This window comes from Bombyx mandarina, chromosome 08 (assembly GCF_030267445.1).
Source record: "Bombyx mandarina strain Sakado chromosome 08, ASM3026744v2".
Taxonomy (NCBI): domain Eukaryota; kingdom Metazoa; phylum Arthropoda; class Insecta; order Lepidoptera; family Bombycidae; genus Bombyx; species Bombyx mandarina.
In genome coordinates, this window is record NC_143215.1 from 13,925,484 (window position 1) to 13,944,067 (window position 18,584).

Consider the following 18,584-nt stretch of genomic DNA (forward strand, 5'->3'; position numbering starts at 1 on the left):
GTATAAAACACAGAGAGAACCGAAGTCCCTCCGTAGACCCAGAGGTTCCAAGCGATCCGCGAGAGCAGGACTATCGACCATCCGAACAGCCCGTTTCTGTATGGAGTCAAATGGAATTTGAACTATTACGATTAACAAACAATCCAACTAGTATCTTGTGTTCAATTGCAATATTATTGCCAAAGTAGTTAGTTTATTTTTCGTTTTTCAGTTAGTATTTATAATGCAGTCGAGTTTTTTTGTTCTACTCAATATTTTTTTTTTTTTACACTTCGTGTAAAATTTACATTGGCGGACTTAATGCCTAAGGCATTCTCTACCAGTCAACCAAAGGTAGTGCAGAGTAAATAGTGGTAGGTGCCAATACCGTCTTTACCATAAGAGCACACGGGGCCCGTGCCCAGGGCCCCGATTCTCAGGGGCACCCGAAGAACCGACAATTTGGTTACCAATTTTAGTCGAGAGCGGTCATTTTCGCAGCTTAAGAGAATAAAAAATTAATTGCGAACAACAATGTTACCAGAACGGCTGAGTAATTTGTCAATTATGGGCATAGAAAGTGATATCCTTAAAAAAATTGACTTTAAAGATATAATGGAATATTTTGCTCAACAGAAATTTCGAAAGGAACCTTCAACGTAATCGTAACCAAAAAACCAGCAGCATTCTAATATAATTAACATTATTATATCATACTGTATTTGATTACCTATAATAAATAGTCATACTCAGTAAAAAAATGTTATTATAATTCCCTATTTTTATTTTCCAAAAGGGCCTCAAATTCTTGTGTGCCCAAGGGCCCCAGCCTAGTTTAAGACGTCCCTGGTAGGTGCAATGAAATTTATATTAAGTTACGAATAGATACAAAAAAGTATATATATACATATGTACAAAATCACATATACATATACATACATATATACACACATACATACATATAATAAATTATACAGTATTAAGAGGAATATATTAATAAATTTACTTAACAAATAACTTTATCTTAATAAGTTCATGACGAATTTAGTAATAATAAATCAAATATATTTCACTAAACAGTTGTGTAATGACTGTTTATTTGACACGTCGACTGGCATATAGGTCACCGGTGACCTACGCTGCGCACTGAAGTAATTATGTCGTTTTCTATTCCTAAGCGTTTGGATTGCCTTTTTTTTTGTTTCGGGCCGGGGGCCGAACCTCCTACGAGGAAAGCTTTGGCTCACGGCTCACCTTGTTTAAAAAAATAACCAAAGCCCACAGACATCAGTGAATGCCGCCATTGACATTTGAGCTTGAGTTGATTACGCAAATCATAATTTTGACGGGTTTGATTTTTATTACGCTATGTAGTTTATGAAAGTTTACATACTCTGCGAAAGACAAATCCGAACACACTGAGAATTAATCGACCTAAAAGAAACCTAAAAGACTAAAACATACATTAAAAACAAAAGAAGGTAAAGTTAGGACGTTTCAGAGCGCCCCTTATGCGCGGGGTATGTGAGACTCAACGGTCTGCAGGTGTTGAGAGCAGACCGCGGGCCCAAGGAATTTTAGGGCCCACCCACTAAACGACTCCCCTGCAACCTTACACCCGACGTTCGATCCCCTCCGAGGTCAGAACCCGGATGAGGTAGGGGGGCTACCGCGGTCAACACTACAACCAGACAGCGCGGCTCACCCCAAGGACGCCCAGCCGACGGAGCCTTCGAGGCGAATCGAAGGCTCTGAAACGTCCTAACTTTACCTTCTTTTGTTTTTAATATATGTTTTAGTATTTTAGGTCGATTCATTCTCAGTGTCTTCGGATTTGTCTTTCCCAGAGTATGTAAGCTTTCATAAACATCATCGCGTAATAAAAATCAAACCCGTCAAAATTACGATTTGCGTAATCAACTCAAGCGCCAATGTCAATGGCGGCATTCACTGATGTCTATGGGCTCTGGTCATTTCTTAAAGCCAGGTGAGTCGTGAGCATTAGACAAAGCTTTCGTGGTCACGAACCATGAAAATAATAAACGAGAGATTAAACCGTATATGTAATTAGTATTAATTATTCTAACACCTTTTTTTGCAATAACCACAGCTGATGATTTGCCATGACGTCACACGTAATGATATTGCGTGCATAAATCTTTTACATAATTTGCGCTGCAATTTAGAAGAATAAAAGCTGGTTCACCATTACATCTCTTAGGTAGAAGAGCTCAACTGTATCTGGCGAGGTGGGCGAGCTAGGAATAGGTACAAATCTAACAAGTTCATTGAAAGCGCCCGCTAACACCGCCGCCAGCCCACATCCAACACCATGGTAAACCCGCCTCTGCATTGTATAATAATTGCTAAAAGTCATCGCCTTCAAAACCCGAACGCATAACTGTTTCGCGGTAGAAACAATCAGGATTGTGGTACCTACCCGTGCGGACTCACAATACCGTCTCTAATAACCAATGGAAGTATTTTACGAAGTCCTAATTTATCGTGTGTATTTGTCGGCGTACTGGACATAGGACGTAGGGGTCAGTAACCCCGCTCCCCATTCACACCCTCACGTTGTTATCCTCATCAATAACTAATGAAAAAGCGGCGACTATCGTATTATTATTTTTGTTTTATTCGTTTACAATATCGTATGATTCACAAAGCACGGCTCTCATTAGGGCTAGTGTTAGCAACGTCACCAAGTTAGTGAGCTCACCTACTCATTCGGTGAATCTAGTGTGACCCCACGAGATCACTAGAAGGGGTAGAAAAAAAATTCGTTTAAAACAATTAAAATGAAACGCATTAACAAAAACTTCAACTATAAAGCTGACAATCTCTTATTCAATCGATTTTGGTTGCATCTATGTTATTGAAGGTTAGCAGTTTTCCGCTAAAATTTCCAAGTGAATCCGGTAAAGGGTGTTGGTTCGTGGGAGGAGAATTTCTTGATTGCGAATGGCAAATGTGATACTTGGATTGTTGGCTTAAATCAAAAACATATCAGGAGGCAATGTACATAGATTCAATATTTAAATTATAATGATAATGCTTCACGGCAGATTATCATTATAATCTAAATATTGAATCTATGTGCATATTTTATAAATGTAGGTACTTAAACAATTCCAAGCGTACAACGCAAAAAAATATGGAATCTGTTAACACATAATTCGTAATTGGTTCAGCAATGCTTTTTTTATGATTGAAGGATTACTGATGGCTCGGAGGCCTTTCCAGTTTCACCAGAACAGGTGGGCGAGCAAAGGCGTATAGAGACGTGCAGCGTTAAACTCAAAATAAAATTTATATTAAACGGGAAAATCGATTTAAAATGAGAAAGGAGTTTTTGATGAAGCTCGAAAAAAATGAAATATCGATTAATATACAGTGACATCAGGATAATGATTGCATATTGTAGATTATGTAATATATACCTTGTCCCCACGTCAACAATTACGGCAAGTGACCGTGGAGGACACCCCATCAACGTTCACTTCACAACCCCCCTGAAATTATTTCAGTCTGCAAAACTAGCGCGGTCGTAGCATACGCGTCGCCATATTTAAAAAAAGTCGCTTGGCGCCAAACAAATTTCGTTCTGAATTGAAATCATCCAATAGATTGTTTTTTTTTAAATTAAACACACGTGCGTGTTCTCACTGAATGAATCGATTTATTAATTTAAAAATAATAACACAGCTTACATACACATACTACGTTTCTCTTATTTTTACATGTAATTAAATTTCAATATTGTTAGTGAATTTTGAAGGTCGGTTTTAAAAATATATTTTTTATCTCTATTTAAAATACAGACACGAGCCCGCATTTGTGATGTATGTATATTAAAACTTTTTAATGTCACGTTATCGAGTCTTGTCTGCTAACTACGTTCAAAAATCGATACGATATTTGTAATGAAAAACTTTTACGTGTTCAATGAGAATGTGTTTTTGTACAAAAAATGGCGCTGAAAAATTTGCAATTGTTACGTCCTGCCAATTCGAGTATGGTTCATCATCAGCGGCAGACGAAGCCGATGCGAGCCACACCATCTGCTCTATCGAAGAGCATCTCGAAATCAGCTGAAGCTCTGGCCGGAGCGAAAATTGGTACGGATTTTGAAAATCATAAATTTTGTTCTACTATTGTGTTTTTTTTTTAAAGTAGTTTTGGCATTGAAATTAAATATAACTTTTTTTAAATCATAAATAAGAATTAAAAAAATGTAATTCCTTAGAAATCAGATAACCGAATTATTTGTTGCTTTGATTCGATATTAAGAAACATTTGATTGAAAAATAACTTTTTTATTATTTGTGATATCTTCATCGGTTTTCACGAGTCGTCCGTGAAGTAAATTTTGCCATTGAAATTAAATACTTTTTTTTAATAATCAATAAATATTTCAAAAATACATCCCACAGAAATTGGATATTCGAATTTGTTGCTCCTTTGAATCGATATTAAGAAATATTTAATTAAAAAATCTCTTGACAGTCCATGACCACTAAAACTTTAGTCTTAAAACTTTAAATCAATAAAAGGCGGAATTTAAGCGTAGCAGTTGTTTTTTTTTGCTTTTTTTGCTTAGATGGGTGGACGAGCTCACAGCCCACCTGGTTTTAAGCGGTTACTGGAGCCCATAGACATCTACAACGTAAATGCGCCACCCACCTTGAGATATAAGTTCTAAGGTCTCAGTATAGTTACAACGGCTGCCCCACCCTTCAAACCGAAACGCATTACTGCTTCACGGCAGAAATAGGCAGGGCGGTGGTACCTACCCGTGCGGACTCACAAGAGGTCCTACCACCAGTAATGTGTTCGATTTGTTGTTTTAATTTATTTTTATCAGTTCAAATGCTTAAGCCTCAGATACATCTCGATTATCCTAGGTAAAGAGCTAAGTTCCCGTAAGACTAGGAGCACGGAGCAACCGAATCAAGGGCCAGTGAGAGGCAGTAGTGTGGTGAACCTGCCCTCACTCGGCACGTGGCGTGGGAAGGACGACGACAGCTACCGTAGCAGATCCAGAAATGGCAGGTATTTCAGAGGAATACATGTAAATAAAATTATAATTTGCGTAATTACTGGTGGTAGGACCTCTTGTGAGTCCGCGCGGCTGGGTACTACCACGCCGCCTATTTCTGCCGTGAAGCAGTAATGCGTTTCGGTTTGAAGGGTGGGGCAGCCGTTGTAACTATACTTGAGACCTTAGAACTTGTATCTCAAGGTGGGTGGCGCATTTACATTGTGGATGTCTATAGACTCTGGTAACCACTTAACACTAGGTGGGCTGTGAGCTCGTCCACCCATCTGAGCAATAAATAAAAAAATACCTCTATAATTGTAAAAAGATTTTTGTCTTAGACAAGTTCACTCTTACTTAATATAATAATATTGTTTAAAATATTAATTTAAATAGAGATATTGAGGACTTTAGGTGTTGTTTTCGTATTTATAGTACCGGTGAGTGATTAAGTGATTATTTTTTTAGATAAATTTATTAAAGTTTTATTTTTATATTGTCAATAAATTCGTATTTTTATATTTACTAGAGGTCCCGCAGTAGTCGAAATTCGACTATATTAATTGGAATTGTAAGTTTGTACACTATAATGATTGTATTTTATACTTCTATAATCACAAATTTCGCCAAGACTATACTATAAAAAATATTAACAAAGACAAATCTATGTCTATTTAATCTATTCTCAATTTGACAACAGATGTCAAGAACAAAAGTTTGACAATAAATAGTTTGCATGCGTGTGTGCGTCAAATACATGATATGTAGTGTGTGTAATGTTTTCTTTATTGATTTAATGTACATTTTATGTATTAATTTAAAAAAATATTAGCATTGTGCATTTCTGCTCTATATTTTCTATAAGTGTGGAAAATTTCATACTCCTCCGCGCAATTTTCGTAAAAAGGGATACAAAGTCTTTGCTTCACGTATTAATATATAGATTACAGGAAAAGTAGAATAAGTCTTTCATTGTATGGAGTATTCTATATTTGATTTCATTTTAAATCTTGTTTTGTCTTTGCCTATTTTTACTAAACTAGATACTGTACGGGGTTGGTCGTATTCTGAATCCACTCCTGGTGACCTCAGTTCGAGTTTTTTAACGTTCTCGATAGCGTAAAAGTTAACTCAAATTTGTATGGAGTCGGAACTTTTGCCTGCGTTTGCTACTAATGGGCTTAGATGAATTTCATTTAATACAGGGAAAGAAAGTAAACTAATAATTTTTTCATTGCCTTTCGACAACAGCCATGGCTACCAATTGAACACTTTCTTTATACGGTTTTCTTTAAGCGGTAGGCAACGGCTTGGCTCTGCCCTTGGCGTTGCTGAAGTCCACGTGCGACGGTAACCACTCACCATCAGGTTGGCCGTATGTTCATTTGCCTACAAGGGCTATAAAAAAAAAAAAAAACTCCTTTAACTGTTCGAACGAAAACTCTATCGTGTAAACTGGCCGCTAAAACAACAAACCATTAAAATTAAAACATATCGAACGCGTCACGGAAAAGCGAACGCTTCGATACACACGCCACCTGGATGCCATTATATAAAACCTGTCACAAATATAATAATGATCCAACCTTCATTGCGTGATTTATCGTTTTCTTTTATGTCAACTAAAGCTAATAAAAGCTAACTACTAACTAGACCTGTCTATCACTTGCCTAAGAAAGATTTTCGGGTTTTTTCAGTCACGTTACGAGGAAAACGGGTGACAATCTCGAAAGAATACTCATTACCGGCAATGTGGAAGGAATGAGGCCTTTTTTTTTTTTGGGCCCGCGGTCTGTTCGCAACACCATGCAGATCGTTGAGTCTCACATACCCCGCGCGCCCCTTTTGCGCGGGGACTTCGTAGGAGGTTCGGCCCTCTACCCAAAAAAAAACAAAAAAAAAAGGAATGAGGCCTAGGGAGCGTAATCCCATGCCTTTTTTTAATTATTTTTTTAATGCTTAGGTGGGTGGACGAGCTCACAGCCCACCTGGTGTTAAGTGGTTACTGGAGTCCATAGACATCTACAACGTAAACGCCGCCACCCACCTTGAGATATGAGTTCTAAGGTCTCAGTATAGTTACAACGGTTGCCCTACCCTTAAAACCGAAACGCATTACTGCTTCACGGCAGAAATAGGCAGGATGTTGGTACCTACCCGCGCGGACTCACAAGAGGTCCTACCACCAGTAAAAATGCGCTGGTCTGATCAAATTAAGACGACATTGTACTCCAGCATCAATGTCGCTATCCACTGCACAGAAGACAGAAAGGAACGGAGAAACATAGTCCTAACAATAGTGCTCGACCCTCAGTACTAAGGAACACGAGGCAAGGAGAATACTGACTGAAGAGCTTACCGTGATGTTCACAGCGAGCTTTATAGCTGTGATGACTTGTAAGCCTGCAGGGTTGATACCACCCTTGTTTTCAATTTCGAATAATTATGAATTCTAATCCAATGGACGGTACAGCCCTTGTGCAATACAATTTAAACTTTGACCATTGTTAACTAAGAAATTTAATAGTTAACGATAGGTTTATTTTTGTTTATTGCTTAGACGGTGGACGAGCTCACAGCCCGCCTTGTATTGAGTGGTTACCGGAAACCATAGACAACAAACACCTGACAACATAGTTCTAAGTGTCAGTTTTACAGTACATCAGCTACCTCAGCCTTCAAACCGAAACGAATACGACATACTCATAAAAAAACAATTTAGCTTTTTATTTTTTAAATAAACTACTACTAATTGAATAAGAACTGTCTGATGAACTCATCTTTGTTTAATACTTCATTAAATTTTATTGCCTTTTGTTTATTTCACTTTTACACTTAACAAAATATTGCAAATTACCCGAGCACAACAATGGCGGAGAATTTTAGGTGTGTGAGAGCAGACGTAGACACTAACGCGCATGCGCACTTGTCAGTACCCGGGGAGGAAAAGTTAGACTTTCTTCCCTGTACAGCGGGAGAAAAAGTTACACTTTGTTCCCCAGCGGGACGAAAACCGAACATTCGACGTCGGTAGGAGAAAAAATACGTTTATTTTTCCTAAATTTCCATTACAAATATTATGTAAATATTATGCAAATATATTATGTAAATTAGAAAATGAATCGAAATCTTGAAATGTCACTGATGTGATATGATAAAAATACAATCGTTGTACTATAGTAAAACTGTATTAGTCACTCACTCGACATACAAATAACTTCGCGGAAAACTAACTTGCATTATATCTTATACCTTTAAACGAGCAATTCTTGTATATATATAATCTGAATCTCGGAAACGGCTCCAACGATTTTCATAAAATTTAGTATACAGGGGATTTCGGGGGCGATAAATCGATCTAGCTACGATTTATTTTCAGAAAATTTTGTTTTATTCGTGTTTTCAATAATCAACTCTTCCCGACATCTATTGGCGAATAATAATACCATTTTTCTTAATTGAGGGCAACTAACCGCTTTAAAGACACAAAAAGATGGCGTTATCAAAAAAAAAAAAAACGAGCAAAGCTCGGTCATCCTCTAGTATACAACAAAATTAACTAACACCTAATATGAATTAACATCGGTCTACGGTTTTACACGATTGTAATAATGGCGTAGTGAATCATGGTTGATTCATGCTATGGCGTAGTTGGCTTTCGCTGACCTTTGAATGACACTTTGATATTTTCTTCGGTTTTCGCGAATCGGTATAATTAAAAGTGCTTTTACGATTTTATCTCACGCTTTTTGTTGTCATAGTACTATTTTCTACGTTTCCAATGACTCTCACTGATAAATAATAATAAATAAATATTTACTAACAATCACGCCACGTTAACTGGTCCCGTGGTAAGTTCGTAAAGAACTTGTGTTACAGGTACCGGATAACGGAAATAAATGTAAAATTTTTATTATACACATACATATATTTAATATACATCCATAACCCTGGAAAATACATTTTATATTTATCATACAAATATCTTTACTTGGCGGGATTCGAACCCGCGACCCCCTTGTGTAGTGACCATGTCACTTACCACTACACCCGACGGCCGTTAAAATGGCTTAATATCAAACTTTTAAAGCGGATAATCACCAACTAAGCAAACTTTTAGTATAAAATTTCATAGTCTAGCGCACGGAATAGATAAATAATCCTATTTATTTTCTATTATCCTATCTATCTATCCTATTTATTTCTATTATTATATTATTATTTATCTATTCCGTGGTCTAGCGTATGTGGATCTTGAGGTATATCCAGCGGTGGGCTTAGACTAAGGGCAGTCAGGACGAGTTCCCATGGCGGCAATTTTTTTAGGGCGACAAAATTTTGAAAGTGAAAAATTTTTTTTTAGTCTTGTCAAGATTGCTCAATATGATAAATTTATTCTATTGATTAATAATTTTCTTTTTAATTGATAATTAAAAAAATTACATTCATCCATTATTAGTGAATTATAATTTTGGCACTTTCGGTAAAATTTAATAATCAAAATGATTTAATCAATTTCATTCCTTGGAGATTTAAAATGATAATGGATTTTTCTATTTTATGGGATTAAATAAATTTCGTTTTTTTTTTCAAAAGTTTAATCTATCCATGAATTTAAAATAAAAATGTTATAATATATGAAAAATAAAATATGTAAACTATAAGTTTAAGTAAAATTCGAGTATTAGTGTCCAGGAGCGGCAATAAGTTTTAATCCTGCTCTGGGTATATCACAGAATCTCTGAACTTCATATTCACTGACTCAAGAGGTCCGTTTATATTGAACACGCATCAAGGACCGCCGACAATGCAATAATTTTATGACTTTGTAGTCGTCGTGGCCAAAAGGATAAGACGTCCGGTGCATTCGTATCGAGCGATGCAACGGTGTTCGAATTTCGCAGGCGGGTACCAATTTTTCTAATGAAATACGTACTTAACAAATGTTCACGATTGACGTCTATGGTGAAGGAATAACATTGTGTAACATCATGTAAAATTAAAAACCTGCAAAATTATAATTTGCGTAATTACTGGTGGTGGGACGTCTTGTGAGTCCGCACGGGTAGGTACCATCACCGCGCCTATTTCTGCGTGAAGCAGTAATGCATTTTGGTTTAAAGGGTGGGGCAGCCGTTGTAACTATACTGAGACCTTGGAACTTATATCTCAAGGTGGTTGGCGCATTTACGTTGTAGATGTCTATGGGCTCCAGTAACCACTTAACACCAGGTGGGCTGTGAGATCATCCATACATCTAACCAAAAAAAAAACTTAGCTCAAACATCCAGCGACCAGTATCATCGACAGGAAAACGAAACATAAAATTAACATATTATATAGAAAATAAGCTACCCGACATAGAGTTAACAAACCTGTTCGTTACACGAATGTTTGCTCGATCTGGGAATTGAACCCCCGACCTTCGGCGCAACAATCAGGGACGATAACCACTTCACCACTGAGTCAATCAGTTGCTCATTCAATTCGTTTATACTTGAATATTAATATTCTTAGTGGCTCTTAGTATTTGCTATAGAGTCTAGAGTGAAAATTGCATGTTTAAGATTGAGTATATATATATATGAAAAAAATAAACACAAACGGTACGTATGCAATGAAAAGTGTAATTACAGATTATACAGATTAATTTATTTTCTATATCAAATTTAAGCTGTCAATAGTAGCACCGTTTGGCATTCTCTTCGTGTCACTAACGTCAAGTTTTCACAATAGACATGTTAAATTCGGCACAGGGAATCTTGTCTATTCTTTAAACAAGAACATCATTCCTACTATCCAATTTCAGTCAATAGATCAAGCTTTAATAGATGTTTTCGACGGGGAACCTTGCTCCAAATCGATGGGGCGTTAATATTGAACTTTCATTCAAACTTAATACAATTTACTCGCTATTATGGTACCTTCGATCAATAATAGTACTAGATTAAGGATCAGGAACAAAAATAAGACGCTCCAGGGGCCACGTTTGCAGACACGAAAACATCTTCATTTCTTAGAAAAAAGTTTAATAATGTTAACGACTTCAGTTTATTATAAACCTTAAAACTTAAACATAAAGTTTAATTACCATTGCAAAATATATGTATTTAGGTCCTTTCGTCAGAAAAAGAATATTATGGAATAAATTTAAAATGTCACTTGAACATAAAAAGTCATCAGTACAAAAATATTTATTCTAAAATGATACTTAAAGCCTAATTTATAAGGTTAAAAATATTTGTTTAAAATTTCGTGCTTATTGTATTGTGGAACTAGATGTAGTTCTTGGTATTACATTTCAATGCTCAGAACACAGTAAGTATTGAAAGACATAGAGTTGCAGAATATACATATTTGTTTTAGGTTTGTTTTGTATGGTCGCAACTATTTTTGACCGATTGAAAAAAGTAGTAGATAATATTTTACATTGCCGCTATTACAACAAATAGGTGATAAAAAATAAAATTGAATAAAGTAGAAAAAATATGAAAGGAAACACGAAACATGTTTTCCACGTATTTTTTATACAGAAGTAATTAAAACAATAATGTAGGTTTAATTACCTTTAAACAGATTCAGTTTGTTATAAAGCTGTCTTTTAGAAGTCATTTTTATATGAGCGGTTTCTTTTTTACAAATATAATGTAATCTTATATCAATGAATTTTTCTATAATCAGTTTAATTTAGGCTTATTTTATGGCTGTGTTCGTTTCCCCCAGAAAACAAATCCTTTTCAGCATATACGCTTAAAATATTTACACATACATATAAAGTTTTTTTAATACTTTTTTGCATTGATTTGCCACCACCATTGAACAATTCTAGAATTTTTATAAGGGTTCTATATTTCTTCTCTTTCTTTCGCGACAATATATATCCATTGTGCACAGCGACAAGGGGCTACTAGGAAATCTACAAACAAAAATAACATTATAAAATAACCAAACTACTCTATGCATTCCCTGTCCAAGAATAGGTGATGTTTGTTACAATAGTTGGTGCCTTGTTGCAAACATTGGCCAAACAATTACAATATTCGTAAATTCTGTTTTATTTACAATATAATTGTGTTTATTATTTTATGAAAAACACTTAATAATATAAATTTACCAAAAAAAGATATTCCTTCCAAAACCTTGGTGTTACGGTGGTTTTTTACTCAGTTTTTGAACGCGCATTGCAGCGTTTTGACGTCTTAGTGTTGGCTATGATTGGACCATACTAATTTGAAATAAGACCACAAATTTATTTGTGGTCTTATTTTTCGGGCCGTTTTTGAAGCGCTAATCGCGAATCTAGTAGTATTATTGATCGAAGTATGGTACGATAATTTTCATTTTCATGAATTATTTTTTCTTTGTAATGTAATTTCTTCTGTGGTGAAAAAAAGCACAAGTACCTACATGATTTTTTTAATGATTAATGGGGTTTTATTTTTATGTTATCAACGATCCTTTTGTAAAGCTGGCAGGGGTCGCGTATTAATGGTATTTACAAAAAATATGAATATTTTTACTAAACCTCGATTTTGCATTTCTTTTTGTTTTCGATAATCTATTTTTCATTCATATTAAACGTGGCGTAGATCCCACTTTAAAATATTTTTCAAACGTATATCAACTTTAAACATTAACGGTAGGCAGCGGCTTGGCTCTGCCCCTGGCATTGCTGAACTCCATGGGCGACGGTAACCACTCACCTTCAGGTGGGCCATATGCTCGTTTGCATACAAAGGCAAAAAGGCAAAAAAAAACACTACCAAGTCATTAATAAGCTTGTAAATAGACTCTCCTTATTTTTCTTCACTTTATCCGACTAGGTGGGGTCGGCACAGCTCATTTTTCTCTTCCATTCTCTTCTATCAGTCGTCACCTCAACATTTACTCCTCTCTCTCTCATAGCGTCATTCACACACTCCATACATGTCTTCTTCGGTCAACCTCTTCACCCTCTACCTTGCACTACCATTTCCATGCATCTCCTAGTCACATCGCATCTAAATAGACTACCTACAGAAACTAAACACTAACATAATTTATCAAATGCGAATAAATATTGACTAAAATTATGATTATTGTAACATTTTAGAGATTAATGTAAAATTATAGAAAAGTGACGAGAGACGTAAACTATTAACTTAGTAAAATAGTATGTAATGCTAATCCTCAGGTCTAATCCTTAGGATATAAAAGCGAATTGGTAAAGAAATATTACGCAGTTCTCATTCTCTGGTAATAAAACATGAAACGGAAATGACTAAATACAAAACTCTGTAGTTACTGATTACTGGCCAGTGAAAACCTAGCCCTTGACATTTGTCGGCCATGTTAGGAAACCCGCTTAGCGACCTGTCAATCTACGTTGAATGGCGGGAAACTATTTAAATAATTAACGAAAATTGTATAAAACTTCGGACAAGGAACACAGAGTAACAATTGTTTTTGTTTTGTTTTCTTCGACATCATTATTTATTAATGTTTTTCTGTTGTTTTCTTAATTGTATTTTCTGAAACAATAGCAACTACACACGGATACTCCTTATATGAAAACAATAATAAATTAATCCTGTAATTTATGAATTTACTTAATTACCGTAATGTATTACTGAATTGAGCTTGAAAGATTTGATAGACAGATAACTAAATAGCTTTATTTTTGCCGGGAGCACTCGTTCCAGTTTTAAGTTTAGACCTCAGACCTCATGTCTCAAAGTTAGCACGACACGGACAGTATATACACGTCTATGGACTCTGGTAACCAGTTGAGCTCGTTCACATACACAGGGCACTAAAATAAATAAAAAACCATAAATCAGATACGCAATACATCGATAAACTTCAAACAGGTGTTATCGATTGCACCCTTGAATTTGCATAGACCATGAAAACTAATCGGCAAATTATGTTATTTGCGATTTTCTTATTAACAGGCTAGCGGGGACCAATCTCGAAAAAAATTTCAAAGATTGTATTTTATGATGGAGGGAGTGCTTGTGTACATGGGACTTTCCAGCTTTACTAAGGGAGAAGAAAATAGGGGGGTCTCTAAACGCTGACTGAATGTATTCAAAAAATCTTAAAGCTCCAAGGGAGCTGCATATCTGCCAGTGGGAAGACTGGGAGAGAGCTTCACCATAAGGATAAGGACGCGTCTAGGACGTCGACGGTGGTCGGCTGCTGCTTTAGCCCTGTCAGGGTTGCCACAACAAGAGTTTCACCAATTTTAACGCACGATGACCATATAATGTGACTAATCTTTAAAAATTGGTGTTTGATTAGGTGGTCGAGTTTCTTAGTTCCATATTATATTGAGTTCAGTCGATATTTAAAAAGTTTTCGCGGCAATTAAAGAGATGAGAGATAATCGATTAATTAATATTCTAAATTAGAGAATAATAATATAAATATTATAAAGCTGAAGAATTTGTTTGTTTGAACGCGCTAATCTCAGGAACTTCTGGTCCGATTTGAAAAATTCTTTCAGTGTTAGATAGCCCATTTATTGAGGAAGGCTATATAAAATTACGCTAAGACTAATACAAGCGGAGCACCAATAAAGAATGTTTCATAATCGGGTTTTTTTCCCTTTCGAGAACTTTAACTGCGTGCGCTGCAGAAACGGTTAAAGTTTCGCTAAAATAATGTATGACAGAATTGTTTCCTTTTAAAAGATCTAAAAAATAGTCCGCGACAGAAAATTTCTATATGTTAAGGTCGGCTCACTATAACGTTTTTTATGCTAAGCAAATTTGTTCTGATATAAACCATTATTTGTGAACTATTCCACGCGAACGAAGTCGCGGGCAAAAGCTAGTTAGAGAATAAAAGTTTTCAATTTTTATAGTGGTAGCAGTCGAGCCGGCAGCCTTGATAGAAGTACAAGAGGATCCAGTTCAACTGTCAACTCCGATGAAGATAATATCAATGTCGTTGTCAGGTGAGTTTTTGTATTATGTATTAGTAGTGACTGTAGTTAGGCTTCGAGAACGTATCGCTACATCGGCTATCGATTTTGAACCATACACATAAATATACTTTGCGTTGTTAAAAAAAAATGGACAACCATTACTTTTCGTAAGTGACGTCATTTGAGGTTAAAATTCAAGTTAAACGCATTAGCAAGATTTTAGATGAACACACAACGATTAGATACATTTGCGTTTGTGTTCAGCTAGATTTATTATTTGCTGATTCTAAACATTATATTAAATTTGACGGTAGCTGTCATAGAGCTGCCATGAGAACTAACGGGTCCATTCTAAGGGAGCTAAACATCCGAAAAAGGCTCTCTCCCATCTGCCGGGAACGTGCTATGAGCTTCTTCGGACACATCATGCGGTCTCCCAGACATGAATTAGAGAAGCTCATAATTGCGGGTCGCATAGAGGGCAAGCGCGCCGTGGGCATAACACCACCCAGATGGTGGTAGGTAGTAAGAGAAGCGCTTGGTGGTAGTCTGTACCATGCGGTCCATGCCACCCATGATCGAACACTGTGGAGAAACGTCACATATGGTCGCGATCCTCAGCAGTGAGGGAACGATATAGAAGACACTAGTTAGTTGATAGATACCTGAATCGCGCTAACGACCTTTTCAAGATACGCTTGCATATATGTGTGATGTAATAAGTTTCCTGCTGGTTCTACTCAGTGGGTCGCCAAGGGTCTACAAGTGGGTTCCAATCCGGTGGTAGATTCTGCGAACGACTGCTCTTGCTAGAGCTGGTATTATCAACTCGTCAGGTTAGAGCCCCGTGAGCTTACGTACTAGCTCGGTGAATCTAGTACAACCCCTTGAGATCACTAGAATAGGTAGGAAAAAAAACAATATCCCCACTCGTTGGAAGATCTTCCCTAATGAATACGTTAGAAGTCTGAAAGTGACACCTGTGACAGAAGTTGAGAAATGCGCGTTTGGGATGGTATGGACATGTTATGAGACGAAATGACAATGAAGGTTTTTTATTTATTTATTTATTTATTATTATTACTATTATTTGTTATTGTGTACAGTATCAATAAGTAAATTGATTAGATTGTACTTTTCTACCCACCTATGTAAAGCTCACCTTCTTTAAGAACGGTTAGCTGGTAGATAACTCAATTGTTGAGTTAAGCTCGCCATTTTTATAACTTTTCGTGATTATTATATTGTTTTAACTGTGTGTGTACAATAAAGAATAAATAAGTTGGTAAGAGAGTTTTAAGAATGTGGAAGGCTTTAGAGGAAGAGGAGGACCTAAAAAAAATGGATGGATTGCGTGAAAGACGATATGTGTAAGAGGGGAGTGGTAAGGTGGAGGGGGGGGGGGGTGGCGAAGAAATGGTATTTGATAGAATATATGTCAGGAGAGTGATGATGGTGGAAGGTTTATTGATGTTTCTCCTTCAAATTTTGAAGTCGACGTGGCCTAAAGATAAAACGTCTGGTGCATTCGTACATATGTAGCGCTGCACCGGTGTTCGAATCCTAGGCGGGTATCAATTTTTGTAATGAAATACGTACTTAACAAATGTTCACGATTGACTTCCACGGTGAAGGAATAACATCGTGTAATAAAAATAAAAAAAACCCGCAACATTATAATTTGTGTAGTTACTGGTGGTAGGACCTCTTGTGAGTCCGCACGGGTAGGTACCACCGCCCTGCCTATTTCTGCCGTGAAGCAGTAATGCGTTTCGGTTTGAAGGGTGGGGCAGCCGTTGTAACTATACTGAGATCTTAGAACTTATATATCAAGGTGGCTGACGCACTTACGTTGTAGTTTTCCATGGGCTCCAGTAATCACTTAATACCAGGTGGGCTGTGAGCTCGTCCATCCATCGAAGCAATAAAAAAATTTGATTATCGACTCATCGATAGATTAAACTTATCGTTTGAATTTAATTACCTCCTATAACTTGTAATGTCTCGTGAAATGCTTACGGTTGTTTATTTAAGGGACGTGTGATTTTTTAATGTTTGCAACAACGTGTGATATGATTTTATTTATACTAGAGATCCCGCAGTAGTCGAAATTCGACTATAATTAATTGGAATTGTAAGTTTGTACACTATTATGATTGTAGTTTATACTTCTATAATCACAAATTTCGCCAAGACTACACTATAAAAAATATTAACAAAGACAAACCATATTCTATTCTCAATTTGACAACAGACGTCAAGAACAAAAGTTTGACAATAAATGGTATGCATGCGTGTGTGCGTCAAATACATGGTATGTAGTGTGTGTAATGTTTTCTTTATTGATTTAATGTATCTTTTATGCATTATTTTAAAAAAATATTAGCATTGTGCACTTCTTCTCTATAAGTGTGGAAAATTTCATACTCCTCCGTCTGCGCAATTTTCGTAAAAAGGGATACAAAGTTTTTGCTTCACGTATTAATATATAGATACACAGAAGCATCGTATTTTGTTCAGACCAGCGCCTTCAATTATTTTATAGCAATGTCAAAGATGCTAGCCTTCTAAGGCGCTAAGCATCACACTATATTGTATTTCGCTATCATTCAATCATTCATAGCCCGCTCTACATGCACGCTGTGCATCTCTCAATTTAAATAATATAAAAATAATATTAAGTGCTGGAGTTTTATTAGCACAAGAAACTCCCTTCTGTATCTCAAGCCGGTACATATTTCATTAAGTTAAGCTTTTGAACTTGTACGTTTGTAATAAAAGCTTGTTGACACAGCTTATTGACAAGGAACAAATCGATTTCCATTTTATGTAACAATGCGAAATGAAACTTTCATACGTACTTATACGTCGGCGGTTTTGTTCAAAGACTAAATAACTCGGAGCGGACAGGTTGAAACTGGGTCGGAAGTTCGAAGCGGGAATTTTTGATTGAATGGGAAAACCAAATCTATATATTAATACGTGAAGCAAAAACTTTGTGCCCTTTTTACGCAAAATTGCGCGGACGGAGGAGTATGAAGTTTTCAACACTTATAGAGAATATAGAGAAGAAGTGCACAATGCTTATATTTTTTTAAATAATGCGTAAAAATACATTAAATCAATAAAGAAAACATTACACACACTACATACCATGTATTTGACGCACACACGCATGCATACTACTCATTGTCAAACTTTTGTTCTTGGCGTCTGTTGTCAAATTGAGAATAGATTAAATATTATTTGCCTTTGTTAATATTTTTTATAGTGTAGTCTTGGTGAAATTTGTGATTGTAGAAGTATAAAATACAATCATAATAGTGTACCAACTTACAATTCCAATTAATTATAGTCGAATTTCGACTACTGCGGGACCTCTAGTACTATTTATTATTATTTAGTTGTCTGCGGAGGGACTTCGGTTCCCTCTGTATTCTGTACCGTATGTTCCATGGGGAGTGCTCTAAGGAATTGTTCGAGATGATACCGGCATCTCGTTTTTACCATCGCACCGCCCGCCACCGGAGTAGAGTTCATCCATACTACCTGGAGCCACTGCGGTCATCCACAGTGCGTTCCACTCACCATCAGGTGGGCCGTATGCTCGTCTGCCTACAAGGGCAATAGCAATATCGGTCGGTTGAGCGGTAG

At 36.3% G+C, this 18,584-nt stretch overlaps 1 protein-coding gene and 1 long non-coding RNA gene across 3 annotated transcripts in view; one reads left to right on the forward strand and one right to left on the reverse strand.

Moving 5' to 3' along the window:
- Positions 1-3,504: 3,504 nt before the first annotated feature.
- The window catches only part of LOC114247267 (kinesin-like protein KIF12), a 40,616-nt gene continuing 25,536 nt past the window's right edge, over positions 3,505-18,584 (forward strand). For both annotated transcript variants that reach the window (XM_089729269.1, XM_028180178.2), the window contains exons 1-3: positions 3,505-4,100; positions 4,887-5,034; positions 14,868-14,960. In XM_089729269.1, coding sequence (XP_089585395.1) covers positions 3,953-4,100; positions 4,887-5,034; positions 14,868-14,960 — 389 coding nt within the window. In that variant the 5' untranslated portion in view covers positions 3,505-3,952. The remainder of the gene's footprint in view (positions 4,101-4,886; positions 5,035-14,867; positions 14,961-18,584) is intronic.
- Positions 11,529-12,348, reverse strand: LOC149502581 (uncharacterized). The gene is made up of 2 exons (XR_016323439.1): positions 12,135-12,348; positions 11,529-11,936 (listed from the first exon to the last, which is right to left on the reverse strand). It is a non-coding gene; the product is annotated as an uncharacterized LOC149502581 (long non-coding RNA).